Source organism: Scleropages formosus, chromosome 18, assembly GCF_900964775.1.
Source record: "Scleropages formosus chromosome 18, fSclFor1.1, whole genome shotgun sequence".
Lineage (NCBI taxonomy): Eukaryota > Metazoa > Chordata > Actinopteri > Osteoglossiformes > Osteoglossidae > Scleropages > Scleropages formosus.
The window spans coordinates 18,275,873-18,294,700 of NC_041823.1; the positions used below are offsets into that span (position 1 = coordinate 18,275,873).

At 47.6% G+C, this 18,828-nt stretch overlaps 1 protein-coding gene across 10 annotated transcripts; it reads left to right on the top strand.

Annotated features, from left to right (window-relative positions):
* Positions 1–1,037: 1,037 nt before the first annotated feature.
* Positions 1,038–18,741, top strand: zbtb7b (zinc finger and BTB domain containing 7B). 10 transcript variants are annotated; one of them, XM_029245957.1, is made up of 4 exons: positions 1,141–1,197; positions 4,287–4,371; positions 16,645–17,615; positions 17,874–18,741. In XM_029245957.1, the coding sequence occupies exons 3-4, from the start codon at positions 16,654–16,656 to the stop codon at positions 18,475–18,477; spliced, it is 1,566 nt and encodes a 521-aa protein (XP_029101790.1). In that variant the 5' UTR covers positions 1,141–1,197; positions 4,287–4,371; positions 16,645–16,653; the 3' UTR covers positions 18,478–18,741. The 10 variants fall into 10 exon arrangements, with proteins under 10 accessions (XP_029101798.1, XP_029101790.1, XP_029101792.1 ...); XM_029245959.1 differs by having other exon boundaries at positions 1,143–1,197; positions 4,295–4,371; XM_029245960.1 differs by lacking the exon at positions 1,141–1,197 and adding an exon at positions 1,381–1,438 and having other exon boundaries at positions 4,295–4,371.
* Positions 18,742–18,828: the final 87 nt, after the last annotated feature.

Here is an 18,828-nt window from a genome sequence, read left to right on the forward strand (position 1 = left end):
TCTGCCGTCCTCCACGCGCGCCGCTGGAATTGTCACCGTGCGCCGATTTCTGCCTGCGCGTGTGCGTGTGCGCGCCGTTATCAGTGGACAGAGAGAGAGCAGATGCCCCGAAGCCACTCCGGGAAGGAAACACGGCTAGAAATAGGGGTTAAAACTTATGTGCTGTTTGCCCAAAATTTTTTTGTTTTTTTTTTTTTTTTTTTTTGTAAATGTCAATGAAGCGATTTTTGAAATGTCAGAATGAAGCGAGTGTGGGCGAGCACGTGTGTGTGTGTGTGTGTCACGCTGGACTTCCTGATGCCTGTTATCATGCTATCACACAGGGGTTCATATTGCTGCACACAGCAAGAAAGTACATACACACTTATCTGAGAGAGCGCTACTACTCTATACAATGAGTGTACTGTGTGTGTGTGTGTGTGTCACGTCACCACATTACGGGATATTGAACCAGGGGGCGGGGACTGATATATAGCATATATTGATAATTTTATAGTAAAAGCAAAACTACCTGCTTGGTTATCATGTTGTGTGTTAATAATGTTCCGTGTAAATGCTGCCAGGGAGTAAATAAAAGGGCTGTGGGACGCCTGACACCCCGCTCCCCCCCCCCATGTGCGCCATTTGGTTTGCAAATACTGCTAGTGGCCACTTGTAAGAGTCCGAGTGAAGAGAGTTGACGTTCGCGCTCCAACAAGTCCGCCACCAAAACAAGCGACGAGATCGTAGGTTTGTGAAAAGCCGAAACGGCACGTGTGTGTTTTCTCTCACACACCTTCATCATTGCACCTCAGCTGTCATCGCTGGAGAGCCCCCCCCCGCACCACACGCGCTCGCGCTCCTCACCTCGGAGCGACGGACGCGGCGCGGGACTGTAGCTGAGTGTCCGACCCCCCCGGCTGTCCCTGGCGCGGTGGAGCCAATCCGCGGCGGGGCCTAAGTAGGGCAAGCCGCTTCCTGGTTCTCAGAGGAAGGAGGAGCCGGGAGCTGGAGTGGGCCACGCGACACGGGGGGGAGTTCTCGTGAACGAGCCGGCGGTCCGCCGGAGTTGGGGGAAGGAGCAGGAAACGGCGGTGCTCGCTCACACACACTGATAGACAGGCAGACAGACCGGCCGAGCGACACACACACAGTATACATACAGAGACAGACCCCTCGCAGGACGGGAGAAGCAGACACAGACAGGAGACCCGGCAGGTACCCCGGGGTTGCGAGGGGGGGAGGAGGAGGAGGAGGAGGAGGAGGAGGAGAAGGGGGGCACACGGGGTGGTACAGCTCCAGTCCGAATCCAGGAAGTATAAGCCGATCAGGTGGGACGAGAGCGAGCGAGAGCGAGAGAGAGAGAGAGAGAGAGAGAGAGAGAGAGAGAGAGAGAGAGCGCGCGTGCCCGCCCGCCCGCCCGAGCGCAGGTGAAGAGCGCGCACGCACCGGCGCACAGGTAAAGTGCCTCTCCATCTCAGTATATTATTCCTCTTTTGGGGCAAAACTTGTTTTGGAAGATCAAGTTTGCTGTTGATGTTCTCACATATTCTGTACTCCCGCCCCGCTGGCAGAGCACGCGCCCTCCCCGCTCGGCTCCCCACTCCTCAGCCGCGCGGGGTCACGGGAGGACTAACCCACGTCACGGGTGTTCGGTAACTCCCGTGTGACGTGTCGGCATTAATTTCTTCCTCTCTGGCGAACGAGCTGTCTTCCACAGGCGGCGGAGACTTTCTTTTCGCGCACCTTTTTATCCGCACCGAGAGGCGCTCGGCACCGTTTTGCGGGGGCGCGTCTGAACGCGCGCAGTGATGTCAGCGGTGACGGGGGTCGCGCGCGCAGGTGAGGGGCGTCGCGCGCCCTGTTACCTGGCTGCTAAGAATAGCGCGGAGGGACGCCAGGCTGATACACAACACCGGGGTCTCTCTCTGTCTCTCTCTCTCTCTCTCTCTCTCACACACACACACACACTCCTGAACTGCGTTGATCGAGCTGTCATTGTTATGTTCGTATTTAACTTAAGTTTTGGACGTCGCCGCTGTGGTGCTGTCCTCCTCCTTCCTTGCCTGTTCTTCCGCTCTCCTGCACTGCTGCACGTCTCACGCGGTGCTTTTCCACTCGGGACAACAGTCAGTGTTTTCGTGGGGAAGGACACGCGCCGAACGTGTCAGAGTACGCCGTTGTTGAGTCCGTGTTTCCGCACCGTGGCGTGGGTCGGTGACACTGGACCGGCTGAGCCTGTTCAACCCGTCTCGGCGTCGCTGCGCTGCACCGCCCACCCCACACACACACACACACACAAAACACACAACACACGGGTTACGCCTTCAGCATCAGTCGTACCTGTGCTGTTTCTCCACCCCACGCGGCTGACACGCGTCGTGAGAGCGAGCCGAGAATGTCACAGGTTCCGTGTGCTGGATGGGTGTGTCTCACGTGGATCCTCCTGTCACTGCCACCACTGGCCGTGTGTCCTCATCATGAGCAACTTGTCATGTGAATGTGTGTGTGTGTGTAGTTGCCTGGGCGCGTTAAAGGGACGGGATCAAAGTGTCAGTGGCAGCAGAAATATGATTATTAATCGGGTTCCATCCATACGCTGTATCTCCAGCGCGAGCTGCTTCCACTTTCTAGAGCATCCAGCCCGTGGTCACTTGAGAAGTGCACTGGATGCGTGAATCCTGTGGGACGCACTCCCTTTCAGCCTGGTATATTTATTCCGACCGTGCTAGAAAAACAAATGTTTACGGTGACACGACGGTCCACGTGTTTCTGTGAATGTGTGGGCAGGAGAAGAGCACGTTGTGTGTAGGTGTCACATAACCTTCACACACACACACACACACACACACACACACACACACACACACTGCTGAGGTGTCTTAAGGGGCACCTGCGTGGGTTTTGACAGGCGTGCGGTCCTTTGATTGCCCACATCACCCCAAACACCAGTTTATTAGTACTTGACTTTTTCCTTGAATCTGTTTCTTTCATGATGCTTGAACTCTGAGCAAACGGTATCCTGACATTTTTCCTTTGCTTACAGCAGCTGAGGATGTTTGGCACCGCAGCACTCCTATAATTTAGTTTATTCTTTCCAAGTGCTGTCATGTTACTTTATTAAACTGCATTCACCTTTACTGCTGTATCTATTTAAAATAACTCTCTTTACCACATCGCACCGTAAGATAAGTTCATGTCTGAAGAGCAGGTGGGGCACAATTCCAAGTTTGTTATGTGTATTGGACCTGTGTTTTGGCAAGTCCACTTTTTTTTTTTTTTTAATACTAACTGATCTGGTGGTGTCTGTTAATGTGTTCTTTTAAATATATTTTCTCTGGGTATAATTTCCTTGGTGGATTTTCAAACTTTCAACACCACTCCCACAAATTGCATTTAAACTTTAAATGTAATTTAAAATTGCATTAAATGTTGATTTGTATAGCCTTTTTTTTCCCCCCCTCTCCATTTGCTGGAATAAAATTCATGCTCAGTACATTGATACAAGGAACAGTGACTAGCAATAAAACGAGGAAGGCAAAACAATCACAATCAATCCAACCGTGATAATTTAGAGAACCAAATACAAGAAAACATTATTTCAGCTTCTTTTCCATGTAGATCGCTTCATCAGATACACTTGTCTCAAATTCGAATTGAAATTTGAAGTAGTAAAGCTGGCGCTCTGCACGTTGCTGAGTTTGTCAGCTCTTGTAACCTAATTAAGTGGTCTTGTAAATGAAAGTAAGAACCTGGTACAGGAAGCCTTTTTCATCTGAACAACGTGTGGAGATCCTCCTTTCCGAAACACACCCCGGAGTGACCGGTTAGGTCTGCTCCTCGCAAGGATTTGCCCTCAGACGCCGTCACGGTGCCAGTTTCCAGCGAAATAGTGATGAGCACGTCATCCCTTGGAACTTCTCGTTTCCCCGTCTCGCGTCCTGGAGCGGGTTGGAGAATTCGCAGCGGAACGCAAGCCGTGGTTTTGAACCACGAAATGTAACGAGTCCATGTGTTCTGTTGCAAGCGTCTGCTCCCCACCCAGGGAGGTTGGCCGCCCTCTGTGCCCCTTCCTCCTGGTTATTGCTGTAGCAGCTCTGCGCTGAGGCAAGGGGAAGTGGTGTATCTCACCATCTCCTCCCCTGCTGAACGGACCCCCAGTTCCCCTTACGGCGCTGCCTTCGCCACTGTAGTCCTGCTTGTCTCGACCTGTTCCCGTGCGCAGCTCGCCGTTTTCTCGCCTGCGCGTCTGCGATGTGATGATTTCTGCTCAATTCGTGTCCCTGTCTCATCTTTCTAAATGTCAGCCCCGCAGCTTTCGCCCAGAGAAGACCGCGAGTGACAGAGGACACACGGCAGGGAGTCATCCTCTCTTGAGTTTATGGACTGGAGGTAGGGGAATTTGACGAAAGCCCGCCAACACACATGAGTCTTGTACCCACCAGTACTAGTGCACATATTTTTCATTCATTCATTCATTCATTTATTTATTTATTTATTTTTTTAAAAATTGTTTTACTTTGCTGTTGCTAAGGATGGGGTGTCAACGTTAAATGAAAAACCTCTGTGTGTGAGGCACCGAGTTGGTTTTTCCAGCGTAGCGCGAACGTGATGCTGATGCGTGTACGGTAGCTGTAATTATTGGGTGGGCTTTCTGAGAAAGAGGAAGAGCCTAGAAACACACGCGCGCACACACACACACACACACTCACGCTCACGCATTCGTGCACACCCACACATGCGCACACACACAGTACAGTTCCAGTAAATATCTGAATTAGGCCATGTGGACCCATGTAAATTCCCCCTGTTAACACATGGGGGTTTCAGTTTCAGACAAAAGGGAGAAAGAGAATGAGGGGGAGATGATTAAGTTCCCTCGGTACTTCTGTCAGCAATTCCCATTCCGAGCAGCTTTCGTGGTGTTCTCCCCTCAGCTGGCCCGTCCCTCGCCCTGTCTGCAGGCTGCCCCGCTCTTCTCGCGCCCGAGCGACGGCCCGTCGCTAACCGCCGATACTTTCTGTAAGGCGAGGCGAATCCGGCAGCTCCGCGAAGGCGAAGGTCCACGCTCTCTTTGCGCTCCGCTTGCTGGCCGGACAGCGCGGATCCCGGGCGGCTTAAGGGAAAAGCGAACCGGCTTCGGAGCGTTCGTCGCGTTTGACCCCCCGCGTTTGTTAGAAAAGAGGAAGCGTTTTGCTCCGCACTTCCTTTTTTCTCTTAAGGTTCTGCCATATTCACGGCTTTTTTTTTTTTTCGACCACTAGAAAACAGCCTTCGCCGCTTCGCGTAATTGGCAGATGTTCAGGATTTTCAGAAGTGGCGTGAAAGAGATGAGCACGGAGGAGTGCGACGTGTCTATGTAGGGTGTACGTGTAGCGTATGTTTGAGCGCGTTGACCGTCTTGCTGACGTTCTACTCATTAACGATGATTTTCAGGCTTGCGTTTCTTCGGAATTGGACTGAAATTTAGGTGTAAAACGCCTGTCGTGATGGGTGTACAAGTCTTAATATTGATTTCCTCTTGCTCGCTCTCAGGCCTTCTCCCTGCGGCCGAACCCTCGCTCCCCTCCTGGTCCCCGCTCCTGCTCTCCGTTTTCTCCGTCACGTAGTCCGTCTCTCGTCTCGCCTCTTCCTTTCCCCGAGAGCAGATGCTCTTGTTCTGACACAAATGCAAGAGGAACAGGAAGCTGATCAGGATCAGTTGGTTCTGCAAGATCACCCTACTCTGAGCTTTTTGTGTGTGTGTGTGTGTTTTTTTTTTTTTTTTTTTTTTTTTTTTTTCTTTTGCGAAACAGGCGAGTATGCAGTAGGTGGCAGAAGCTTACGTTTCTAGGCTGCTGCGACCCTCGTGGCTTCTTCTCGCAGTCGTGCACGCGGCTGACCTCCGCGCAGAGGCTCCACGCTCCTCCACGCACGCGGTCACCGAGCGCGCGCACGCACCTTCTGCACTTCTGCGCGCGTTCCGTGGATATGCGCTCGAAGGGCCCTTCACGCACACCCTCACACTTAGCCTCTGAGTCAGGGGGAGTTACTCAGAAAGTGCTGACCAGACGGAGGTGTAACGAAAAGACGCAACGGAGGGAGACGCTGTGCGAAACCACTTTGTCAGCGCCCCTTTGAACCGGCAGATCCCCCAACGCCGGCTCGCACGCGTGTCCGCAAAGGCGTTGACTTTTTCTAGAATTTCTCTCTTTTACGTTTCCGACGTAATTGAGCTCTTGCAACGTTTAGAGACCTTGACTTTTGAGCGTAGAACGTCGCGAGGGTGACGGCTCGGGGAGGCGCGGTGCGAAGACATCCGTTCCTGCCCAATTTCGCAGCGGAAACCTCTGACCAGTGAGCGAGGAGAAAATATATCTATTTCATCTGAAACCACCACGCTAGTCATTCCCTTTATGGCAGGAGTGTATCAGTCTGGCATGTTTTCACATAATAAATGTGCTGTTAAAAGTGAAACAGGTTGTGGACTGAAATTTTCAGTTTATCTTACGGGAACATCGCCTTTTGAAAGAACTTTACTGAGACGTGATCCTCCGCCCCCCCCCCCACGCAACTCTTGTAAATGTTGGCAGGGACTTGCAGTCTTGCGATCAGAACTGTAACGGGCCGTGTCAATAAAGACGTCGCTGCGGTCTTCGCAGACGTCGAGGGGACGTTTGCCCCGTACCGCGCGCCGCCGGGACGCCCGGGAGCCACGGATGGGCTTCGCGCTCTGTCTCTGCCCCTGTCCCCGACGGCCGCCTTCGCATTCGCTCGCGCTGCTTCCGACTCGGGTTCCACGCGCAGGAGGAGAGGGGCCTGTTTTTGCTTCGGCAGCTTTTTCTGGGCCCTTGCAGCGCACTCTCAGACACACACCTGCAGCAAAACCACAGCACGATTTTCTTCTTTCTTCTCTCCCTCTCCTCTCCTTTGCAGTGTGACGTTCCCCCCTATCAGTCTCTCTCCCCGCGACAGATTTTTTGGAGGTTAAACTTGATTTTCTTCTGAGATTAAGCCCCTTCTCCCACCCCCTCAGCTTCTCTCTTACGCCTGCCGCCCGCTCTTCGCTCGCTCGCTCGCTCGCTCACACGCCGCTCCCACTCTCTCACCTTTTATGTCAGCTTGTCTTCCAAGAATCATGCTATTTGAGGAAAAAACAAGGCCTTTCGTATGTGGCGTCATTTTCTCCCTCAACTTCAGACCCTCTTAGCCTCATTCCATCTCTTCCCCCGTTACGTTGTGCTCCCCGCTCTCTTTCGGTGAAATTGCCGTCGAGATCTAACACCGCACGTAGCGTTAACGTTATAACCAGATGAAGTAAAACGGAAATGTGTGGATTGCTCTCAAAATGTAAGTTTCTTTTTTATTCAGTCAGTGATTTGCTCCGCGTTCAACCCAATCAGAATCTGAAATTTAAAATATCTGTAGAAGACATTCTGTAGAAAGTGCCGGTATCTTACCCAGGAAAAAAAAACATGCCGGTATCCTACTCAGAAAGCATCTGGCACAGTGTGCATCGTGTTTTAGAAGTATTTACATCAAGCACTTTATATTAGGAAAATTTATCAAAATTGCTTAGTCTGGTCTGTATTCACTTTGTTTAATTAAAGAGCACTATTATGTCTAGAGTGGGGGGCGCGGTGGCGTAGTGGGTTGGACCAGGTTCTGCTCTCCAGTGGGTCGGGGGTTCGAGTCCCGCTTGGGGTACCTTGCGACGGCCTGGCGTCCCGTCCTGGGTGTGTCCCCTCCCCCTCCGACCTTACGCCCTGTGTTGCTGGGTAGGCTCCGGTTCCCCGTGACCCCGTATGGGACAAGCGGTTCTGAAAATGTGTGATGTGTGTGTGTGTGTGTTATGTCTAGAACCCACCTCCTCTGAAATGTCATTTTTACCCGCTCTCTAACCAATTAAAAACTAATTTCAACGTCTCTGTATTTTGATATCTTTTTTTTTTTTTTTTTTTTGTGAGCCTGTTTTTACGATGAAAATTTCATAGTATGAATTGTTGTCGCAGAACATCCGTGTGTTTCCAAGGCATTGCCAAAAGACAGCCATCCTGGATACTCGTCAAATATGACGCTTTGTCAGTACTGCCATTTAGGAAATCCTATTTAAAATATGTTCTTGTAATTCCTTGTCATCCGGTGTTCTGGGCAGGTCAGCCTACGAACCATTTGTATTTGATCCTATTGTAGAGAGCTAAAGTGTGTGTGCGAGTCACTGTGCGGCTCAAACCACACATAGACAAGAAAGAGCACTTTGAAGTCTGCAAAGACTTTTATTCAGAAAGCGGGACCTACGGATGGGTTGTAAATGTGTACTGCGTGAATAGTAGGGTGCCGAACAAAGTCGCTTCTTCAGACTTTGAAGCTGGAGACGAATGACCGACGCTAAACTTATTTCAAAATTCTTATTTACTGAATTTACTCCACTATATCTTACCGTTGCCCTGCAGCTTTATGCAGAACTTCATACTCGTGGCTTTCAGCCCAGCACTGGTATATGTATAGTACGTATGTATGTAGTATGGTATAGTATATTTCTGTTTTGTAGGCCTCACCCAGTTCCTTGGGTCTTTAAGGACGGTTTCGGTCAAGAGGAAATTTGGGGTTCTCCCTGTTTTTCTTTATCCTTAAGCTCATGGGAACTTTGCAGGCCTTTTAACTGGCAATATATGCAGTGTTTTTAAAATGGCTTGTTTTGCTGAATGCAGCCAAAGTTTAAAAAAATAAAGAAAGAAACGTGAGCATCAAAAAGTCGTCGTCATCAACGCCTTCCAGCCCTCCTGGGGCACAGGCCCCCAACAAGGGCTCTTCAGGCGCTTGAAGTTTCCTTGTTGGTGTTTCTGTAGCTGGCAAGGTTTTTACGGTGCGGGGTAGCTAGTAGCCCCACGCTCAACCCTCCTCCTTTCTCAGCCGGGCTCGGGACCGTCCATGGCGGAGTTAATATCAAAAAGTGCTGTGGGGATAATGCATGTTAAGACCAATCCCATAGTGATGAGCTGATCTTTCTCAGAAGAAGAGTGTTGTTGGAGCATGCTCTACACTGTTACCCTTGTTAGGGCTTTGTGTGGCTATGTGGGGAGCAAATCTCTTCCTTTCATTCTCATTGCCTCTTTGTTTCACGTCTGCTCTGCCAACCAAGCACGCACACGCATGCACACACACATAGATTAGCTGCAAAACCCCTCCGTTTTAGAGGGAGTCTAAGCACGGAAGGGGGAAAGTAAGAGGACCACGTGAGCATCAAAGGGTACGGAGAGTGAAGCTAGACTCGCCTTTATTTCCACCTGTTCTGTCTTGTTGTTGTGTTTAGCTATACATTAGCTGTGTAATGTTGTATTTGCTGTGTCTTGGAAGTTCCTGTGCTATTTATAGCTCTCTGGTTCATTTTTTGATTGTTGTGATTAAGGAACCTCTTGTCCAGTTGGTGTCAAGGAAAAAATGTATGCAAGCATGAACTAACGTCACGCTGGCTCATTTAAGCTGTTGCGATGTCTTGTTTTTAATTCTGGAATATGTCATAGTCATCGGGGTTTGATCGTTGTTTTTTGCGAAAACGCATTTGTTTTTGTGAGGTGGAACCATTTCTGGGTGTTTTTTTTTCTTTTTTTTGCAGCAAATAGTCTCGATGTAAATTTCATCTTGCAGTAACTGACATTTCAGTAAAAAAAAAAAAAAAAAAATAGATGAATATCTTTCAATTCATGAAGCACTGTGCTTTGGAGTTGCTAGTAACTTGTCTGTACGATTCAGGATATGTCCTGAATTTTATGTTTTACTGAAATGGAGTTCTGTTATTTTTTTTTATTTTTTTTTTTTTTTTGAAGTTTGGCATATATATATATTCCGATGAAGCCGATTTCTCATATTGAGTAAATAAAAGACAAAAGTAATAAGCTGTTCTGTTTTTAGATTTAATAATTCTAACTATTCATGCAAGTTTTGAATATGGTACTGTACATACCCTGAACTACTTTTCATCTTAACTCAGACAAATGAAGAAATCTTTGATCCTGTATTGTATTTTGTCTTCATGAATACAGGTGGAATTAAAATTGGACTGTCCTAACAAAACTGCATTTTTCTGATAAACGCCCATAATTCCTATATGTATTTTCTGCTTTATTTAAAAGCTGAGTTGAATTAGATTGTTGGAAGGAGCCGTCAGTGTTTCTGATTGTCGTGCAGTACTTCAAAGATCTACCTGAAAACTGTGTTGTTTTGGACCGTGAAACTTTTCTTTAAGACAAGTTTGTGTGTACAGTCTTCACTGGGGAGCCTCATTTCAAAAAGCACGCAATGCTGGTAAAAAATCTGGAATTTCAGTATAGCGGCTATGTTGAGAACATCAAAAATTGCGTTAGATGTATCAGCTCTTACATTTATGGCAGGACGTGCAGCACTAACAATACATAATATTATAATGTTTGCTGTAAATTATACGCAAGTGCCTCTGCTTATTACTGTCAGATGGGCAGTATGAAAATTAACCATAGCATTTGCAAAGCGAAAAATACCTCACAGCTGGTAACGGAAAATTATGCTGAGTGTACTCTAAATTACTAAAATGGCAAATGTGTGTTACAGAGTTAAAATTTAGTAGTGTATACACCTCTATGTGACATTTGTCACTTATTATTGAATGTGTATTATAAATTAGTTGATGATTTTTGTCTTTTCGTTGAAGATAATTTTTTTTTTTTTTTTTGTTTCCCAGACTTTTTGAACCAGTATTGTTCTCTTAAGGAAATAAAAACAGATTTTTCCACTTTTCTGCAAGCTTGATGTAAAAGAGGTTGCTGGGAACACTTGCTGGAAAGGCAACGGAAAGTGAGCGCCAAGCAGGCTTCCGTTAGCTACTGATGTGCTTTCTTTGTAAGTTCAGTTTAAGTTTCGGTGGTGGAGGTGAGAACAACAGTGTTGTGTGGGGAGGGAAAGGTGAGGTGGAAATGGAAAAAGATGGAGAAACATTTCTCCTACGTCACCTTTGGCCTTCTGTAAAACCATAGGCCAGCGAGTGAGGGAGAGGTAGAGCAACGGTTTTGAGAGGGAACGACGATAACTTGAGTGGCGGTGTGCAGACATGACTTAAAACGAGAGGCAAGGAAACCATATTGTCAAAGGAGCAAAGATTAACACAAGTTTTGAAAGAGGAGTGGGTGTTGAGAATCCGCTTTGAGTGAGAGAGAGAAATGGGCAATATGTGCATGTAATATACAAATCCTCCTGTTATGTGAAATTTTCTAATCAGTTTCAGACAAAAAAATAGATTGAGCGTGTCATTCAACACATTTATGCATGCATGCATGTATAGTGTTTGTAATGGTTAAGCTTACGTTGTAAATAGTATAAGGTAAAATTGCTATCAGAATTAGTAAAGCTCCTCATCGCTCATATGTGCAAAAATCATGTACTTCAAGAATGCATTGCTGTATTCTGACAGATTTAAGTTGCTTAGTGTTTTATAGGTTTACTGATTCTCTGACTTAGTTGCCGCTTTCAGTGGTATCTAAGAGCTGAATATCCCAGCTGGCGGATACAGGGAAATTTAGTGAAACTCTGTACAGTATAAAGAAACAGATGCGATTTCATTGAGTGCAGTTTATTTCATTTTTTTTGTGGTTAGAGGCCTGTGACATGGATTTCTGTTGGCTTGCGGCACTTTGAATTCAGGACTGCTTCTCATGGGATCATTGCGCATTAAATGGATTGCGGCTGGCTCTCCGCTTTTAGCTATAAAACATTTCTTCAGAGCTTTCTCCATGAAAGAAACAGTTGTAGAGACAGTTTTCGGCCTATGTACGTTGATGGCCCGTGTAGGAGAACCATTCTGTTAAAGCTGACCTTGACTACCATGCCCATCCCTCTTTAATTCATTCCTGGAGAGCTTTGTTTTGCATAATGTGTAGTGCATTAACATTTGCATTGACATTTTCCAAGAACAAGTGCTTCATGCGGCCCTCTCTCTGTTCGTCTTCGTCTCTCTCTCTCTCTGTCTCATTCTCCGAGAGAGGCAGAAAGAGCATTAAGGGGGATAATTTAGCATTTTTAGCATTAGCACTTAGCATTAGACCTTTTGTGTTTTAGCGCAGGATGAAAACAAAAAGAAAAACTTCCTTTTAGACAACAGATGTAGGTGTAACATCGTTCATTTTTGGCTTGTGAATGAACAGCTACGCTTTGCGCGTGTTTACGTGTGATCTTTTAGTTTAAGCATTATCTGTATGTCTTTTTTGTCTCTGTGATTGAGAGTGAAATGGTTTCTTTAGCAACACCTATATGCTACCAAACAAACCAGAGATGGTGACTAAGAACAACTGAGAAAAGCAAGAGACCCAGGAGGATAGGAAAGGAGAGAGAGAGAGGGTGGGTTACAAAACGAGTGGGTGTTTACTGACAAACCTCGACATATCTTCTGTATTTTTTTAAAAATCAGTATTCCCCGTACTATTTATGAGATCAAACACGCATTTACTCCCTCTTCGGTGCTGGTGTTCGGATACGTTTATTGGAACTGATGTGTTGTAACTGGGATTTTTGTCTTGTGGGACCATATCGGATATATTTGGTCATTGGCACAAAAGAACAATGCTGTTTTGTTTTTTGCAGAGTAAATTGTTTGTTCATGTGTATTTCAGTCAAGAGGTCATTGAGTTCTAATCTGTACATGAGGCCTACATAGAGCTGTTAGCTCTTTTATTTTTTTTCATCTGTGATTCACTTGTTGACATATCCTTTTGTCCTTTTGTGGATGTTGGAGTTCATGTATCATCTACTGAATCAGAGTCAAGAATTTGGCCAGTTTTCCACGGCTAAACAGCAAAAGAAAACCGTGCTTGAATTGACAACAGAAAAAATAAAAATCGCTGAAGTCAGGGTTTTTCTCCTTTGCGCCGGAAACGAACCTGCCGCCCCCTCTTCCTATCCCTCCATCTTTGTGCCTTTTTTGTCTATTGTCAATTCACCTGAACACACTTATCAAATGAATTTTCTTTTTGAAATAACGTGTAAATCAACTCCAGCAGTTGTAATAATTAAAATTTTAGTAAGACTGTTGATAGTAATTTAAAAATGACAGACAAACATACACGACCTTCCGTTAGCCTCCTTTCTCAATATGAACAAATGACTCCTCGTTTGTGACAAGCGCTACACTTTTTTCTTAAATTTCACATTAGATAAGACAAATGAAATGAAGCCAGTGCTGAAAATAGCAATGTTATTTGTTTCCAGTTCTTTTTAATCACAGTCTGACTCAGTTTAGACCTTACTTTTCAATTTCATTCTTGCAGAGCTTGGTCACATTGTTTAGTCCTCAAGCCTTGCAGCTCTCTGTGCTGAACTCTACAATGTAGATAAATAATTTAAGTTCATCAGGAAACTTTCATTGGGCCAGTCATCTCGTAAACATACTGTATCGGCAAGCAAAAAAGGCAGCAAATGCCTCAAGCCTTTCCCATTTTACCATTCTTGGCATGTCATGCATGACCTTTTACGGTGATCAGTCTTCAGTACCCATCCGTTTTATTTTTCCAGCATGTTATTCATGCTCTTGCACATGTGGGAGATGCTCTGTGCCGGAGGTGTCTTCGAATTTGGAACCTCCTCATTCTTCTACATTACTCTGTGATTGGGCACTGTGGCTGTTACTCCTAAACGTATTGCTAGTACTGCTCTTGCTAGTGGAATTTTTTTTTTTTTTTTTTTTTGCACTATGCTGCTATAGTGTAATATTGTAATAGAGTGTGTTTGGCTCGTAAGAAGCGCTTAACTTTTTTTTGGATGCCCCAGTTCATTTTATTGGCTTTGGTTAATGCTGAAAATGAAAACGGGTTCGTGAGGGTCCTGTTACTATGCTAATTATCAACAGCGATGTTGATTTTTGTTTCAATATCATGTAGTGTTTTGCCGTATTTCGAATAATAGGTTTTCGTAGTACATACGATGGGCAGAATATATGGTTTCACAACGTCACCTATGATCTCATTGCATAGCTACATCCGTGGAGAGACGAGGCCTTCCTGACCATTGATCTGAAGCTGCAACAGTCCTCGGCCAAAGCTGGAAGTGGCGAATGAGGGACGATGGCTTCCGGTGGCGAGATTAATGTTATTTGTCAGAAATTATTGTCAGCGGGAGAATGACGGAATGGGGAATCGTTCGAAGTGTATTTGGAAAGGGGGCATGTGGGCGAGAGGGGAGGGGTCTCTCTTGCGATCTTTCTGTCATCGAACACCCTCGTTTTATAAAACAGGAAGAGACTAAGCGAGCGAGCGAGAAAAAGAACGAGGTAGCGATCCCCTAGGATGACTGTGGTACCTCACTTTCAAATGCGACGGAGACAAAAGCAGGCATAAGGCACAAAACGTTTCGACAGCAAAAGGTGTATAAAGAAGGCGACGCAAAGTACGAACCCCCAAAAACCTAGACGGATGCTATGACGCAGAAACAGCCTGGACTTTTTCCCATCACACCTCGCTCTACCCTGCGGGCTGGCAAGGTAAAGTCAGATTTGGGTTCAAATTTGCTGTTTGAACTTTCAGATGTTGAAATTACGTTCAAGGTTTGGGTAGACTCTTCTCGCAGTTATTATGGGGTTGAATAAAGTCATATTTGGGAATATGCCGTATTTGCCGAGTCGCTGACTACATCGCCTTCATGTCGTAGGTTAGTTTCAAAGTACGAGGAGAACGGGCAGAGGATGACTGGGGAGGAGAGGACTGGAGCGGTTGGGGGATAACTCATTTATAATCTGCTTAACCTCTCTGTGTGGCAGTTTTAAAAAAAAAATAAATAAATAATAACCTTTTACATATTTACTTTATATTTCATCAAGTAGGGTTCGTATCCATTATTAAGACTGGAGTTGTTTCCACGATCCCTCAGTCCAAGAAACGGTACTGGGTGTGTAGTTGAGGAGCAGGTTATTCAGGTGAACTGAATGTGTATCTGTCGAGTTGCACCCCCCAGGCACTGTGCAGTGAGCATTATGGGATGGTGACCGGGCAGCTGGTTGCTACAATAGGGAGAGTTACTGGCATGTGGGGGAGGGTCATGGGCCAGTCAGTTATTAATGGAAAATAACCCCAGGTGCTGTGTGAGTGGCTGAACAGGTAGTATTAAAGAGAGATGTTGCCAGAGCCATTAAATTTCAAAATGTGCTCTTCTAGAGACAGGCGAACAGAAAAACCATTTCAACGTACATTTCCTGAGTACTAAAAAAAATTATGTGTAATATTTTCTTCTGTGTATCAACTGGAAGAACACGTCGAAGTTGTTATTCGAAAGAGTATCGGTGTAGTACGTGGGTTCTGTGAGAGACTTTAATGGAGTTTTAAAGTCTCGCATAAAGTGGAAATGGGGATTTGGTATTGTGGATGGTGAAACAGAACTGAAGCCTTCAGCATTTTAAACAAATTGCGTCAATATAAACACTTTTCTGAGTCCTTTTGAGTACTTTGGTGTTTCCGTCCGTTCGTTGCGATACGTGAGTGACGAAGTATCATCAGGTGGGAGAGAGCATTGCAGCAGGTACAAGAAAGAGGTGACCAGACGGACTCAAACACCAAGGGGCTGTGAAAGTTAGGAAGAATTTCTGAAAAAGGAGAAAGATTTAAAAAAAAAAAAAAAAAAAAAACCGAGGTTCCCAAAAACCCGAACGTATGCAAGTAAAGGTTCCATTAAGGGAAAAAGCAGCTGATGCGTGAATGGAAAAACATAAAGCTTTGTGTTCTACTGCTCTTGTTCTACGTTCCCTGTTGGAACCATGACAAATGAAGGCTGTGGTGGTAAAATGGAGGTGTGAAGCAAGGAAAAGAGACTAAAATGGCACCATGAGGCAGAAGGCCCGGTGTTCAGTGGTTACGATAAGACCCTCCTCTCAAACTACCTCCGTTTCTTGCATTCTTTTTCTTTCTTTCCCTCGGTCACTCCACAAACCATTCTAAGCAGGAAGGTGTTTAAAAAAAAAAAAAAAAAAGAAGAAAGAAAAATAAATCTTTGGCTTGAGAGTGACAAAAATTAGTTGAGAAAGGGGAGATGGGATATTTTTAAAAGAGCGGTTGTACAGAAAGAAACTGCGAAAGCCAGAGGCCATTGTGGTACCTCCATCTTGTTTTGCCACCACCACCACCACCAACCCCCCCCCCCCCCCCACACCCCCCAGCCATATCAGCTATGCTTGCTTATGACCTGCTTTGAGATCACATTTATTCTGCTGACCTGCTGAACAGGTTCTGCAGAAGCATGCATGCACTTCTGCACGCAGCTCGGAGTTAAAACTACAGGCGGCAGGAGCGTCGTTTCTCTCCTCTCCCTCGTCATCTATGATCCTGCTATTTTTACACTGAGAGATAAAGCTACAAAGCTCTGTCTCGCTCCCCCATCTCGCTCGCTCTCTCTCTATCTCTCTGTCTCTGATCCTTTGATTCCACTGCCTTGCTTCGAGCAGTCCTGTCTGAATTGGTAAAAGGACAGAAGGGGGGGGTGGAGGGAAAACCTGGGGACCATCATCAGAAATCTGAACTGTTCGCTCGTCACAGGAGAAGGAAACGGTGTTGTCGGTTAACCTGTCTCCCATGTTACCTTAGTACAGCACTATACACCCTGCAGGTACTGCATGTATGCCTGCTGTGTTAGCAACGATTTTAGTGTAATGTTAAGCTTACAATTATTCCTCCCATCCAGCAGGTGGCGATGTCTCCAGGAGAGGACGGTCTAATCGGGATCCCCTTCCCGGAGCACAGCAATGAGCTCCTGTCTTGCCTAAATGCCCAGAGGAGGGCAGGGCTGTTGTGCGACCTCACCTTGACCTCCAGGGGCGCCCGCTATTCCACACATCGCTCTGTCATGGCTGCTGTCAGCCTTTATTTCCGAAAGCTTTTTGGGGCAGAGGAAGGGGAGTCGGGGGACCTTGGGGCGGGGGGTGGCTGCAGCGTGTGTCAGCTGGACTGCGTGGCACCCGATGCCCTGGGCGCGCTGCTGGAGTTTGCCTACACAGCCACCCTGACTATCCGCAGCTCGGGCATGAGGGAGGTGTTGAAGGCGGCCCAGCTGCTGGGCATCCAGTGCGTGGCAGACGCCTGCCGGGACATCCTGGGCGAGGCGGACGAGGAGCAGGAGGACGTCCACAACGAGGACACTGCACACGGCTCCCGACGCAAGAGGGACAGGCGACAGGTCTCCAGATCTACGCTGTTTGACCCGCAACTCGTCTATCGCTCTCCGCCCTCCTCTCCTCTGGCGGACAGCCGGCCAAGCTGCACCACAGCGCCCCCTAGCCCAGAGTACAACGAGAACTTTGCCGCGGTGGGCCAGAACGGCGAGCCGCAGCACAGCAGCAGAGAGGCTGACGTGGCTGTGAATGGGAATGTGCACTGGGCTCAGCAAGCAGCCCCCTTAGCGCCTGCTGCTGAAGACAGGCTGTCGGAGGAGGAGGACAAGGCGGAGTTCAGGGATGGGGCTGACTCTGGGCCCCCGTCTTTGCCCGAGCGGGGCGGTGTAGCGGGTGGCGGCCGAAAGAGGAAGTCTCAAACCCCCCAGCAGTGCCCTGTGTGTCAGAAGATCATCCACGGCGCGGGCAAGCTGCCCCGACACATGAGGACACACACGGGGGAGAAGCCCTTCCAGTGCTCGGCATGCGGGGTCCGTTTCACCCGGTGAGCAAATATGCTTTTGCGTGTGTGTGTGTGTGTGTGTGTGTGTGTGTGTGTGTGTGTGTGTGTGTGTGTGTGTGTGTATCTCTGAGAGAGAGAGCGAGTGCTTCACTGAGGCACATTAGTTGTAGTGTTTGAATGCCTTTTCAGTTGCACTGTTTCAGGATGAGACCTTTTTTTTGCTGATTTACCGGCTGTGATTCTGTGCTACTCTGTGTAAAAGCCCCGCTCTCCCTCTTCCTCTCCACTGCGGCCCGACAGGAACGACAAGCTGAAGATCCACATGCGTAAGCACACGGGAGAGCGACCGTACCCATGCCCCCACTGCCCCGCCCGCTTCCTACATTCCTACGATCTGAAGAACCATCTGTCTCTGCACAGTGGGACGCGGCCCTTCGAGTGTCCGCTCTGCCACAAGGCCTTTGTCCGCGAGGACCACCTGCAGCGCCACCGCAAGGGCCACAGCTGCCTGGAGGTGCGCACCCGGCGTCCGCGCAGGGCCGTGGCGCCAGGGCCTGGCCTCGGGTCCCAGCTGCTGGATCCGCACTCTCTGGGGCACGCGTCCACGTTCCCCCGCTCCCCCCCACCCCCACGCGGCAATTCCTCTGTTCACCCGCTGCTGTACCCCCCAGATGGCAGCGACCCCCCTATCCCCATGCATGCCATGTCTCTGCTGGGCCCACCTGGGCTGCCTTACCGTAACCTCCTTTGGAGAAGCATGGGGATGCCTGGAGGTGGAGCAGAAGAGCCCGGAGCTCCTGATCCCTCGCGTGGTCTCCAGCCTCATCAAGCAAGATGGGGGGAGGAGGAGGATGACAATGATGATGAAGAAGAAGAAGAAGAAGATGATGAAGAAGAGGAATAGGAAGATGGATAAAGGGAAGGACGAAAGTCTGCGAGAGTGTGTACTTTGGGTGTGTTGTATGTCGGTGTCTTCTGTGTAGCAGTGTCGGTGTGTGCGCGCGCGCACGCGTCTCCCCCGTCTTGCTGTCCACTCAGTAAGGCTGTGTGTTTCGCTCAGGTGGTCAGACCTGCCCAACATACTGCTCATTTTAGGGCTCTCTGTGAAAACTTAAAAGGGGAAAAACAGGTCTTCTGATTTTATTCTCTGGCTCTTTTTTTTTTTTTTTTTTTTTTTTTTTTCCCGGCTTCCAGTTTTATTTCAGGTTATAGCAACTTTTTTGGATTTAATTTTAATTTGGGTTCTTTTATTTCT

Coding starts and splice junctions, on each gene's coding strand:
- zbtb7b (XM_029245965.1), top strand. CDS start 16,654: ATGTCTCCAGGAGAGGACGGTCTAATCGGGATCCCCTTCCCGGAGCAC. Junction 17,616..17,873: donor TGCGGGGTCCGTTTCACCCG/GTGAGCAAATAT, acceptor GCGGCCCGACAG/GAACGACAAGCTGAAGATCC.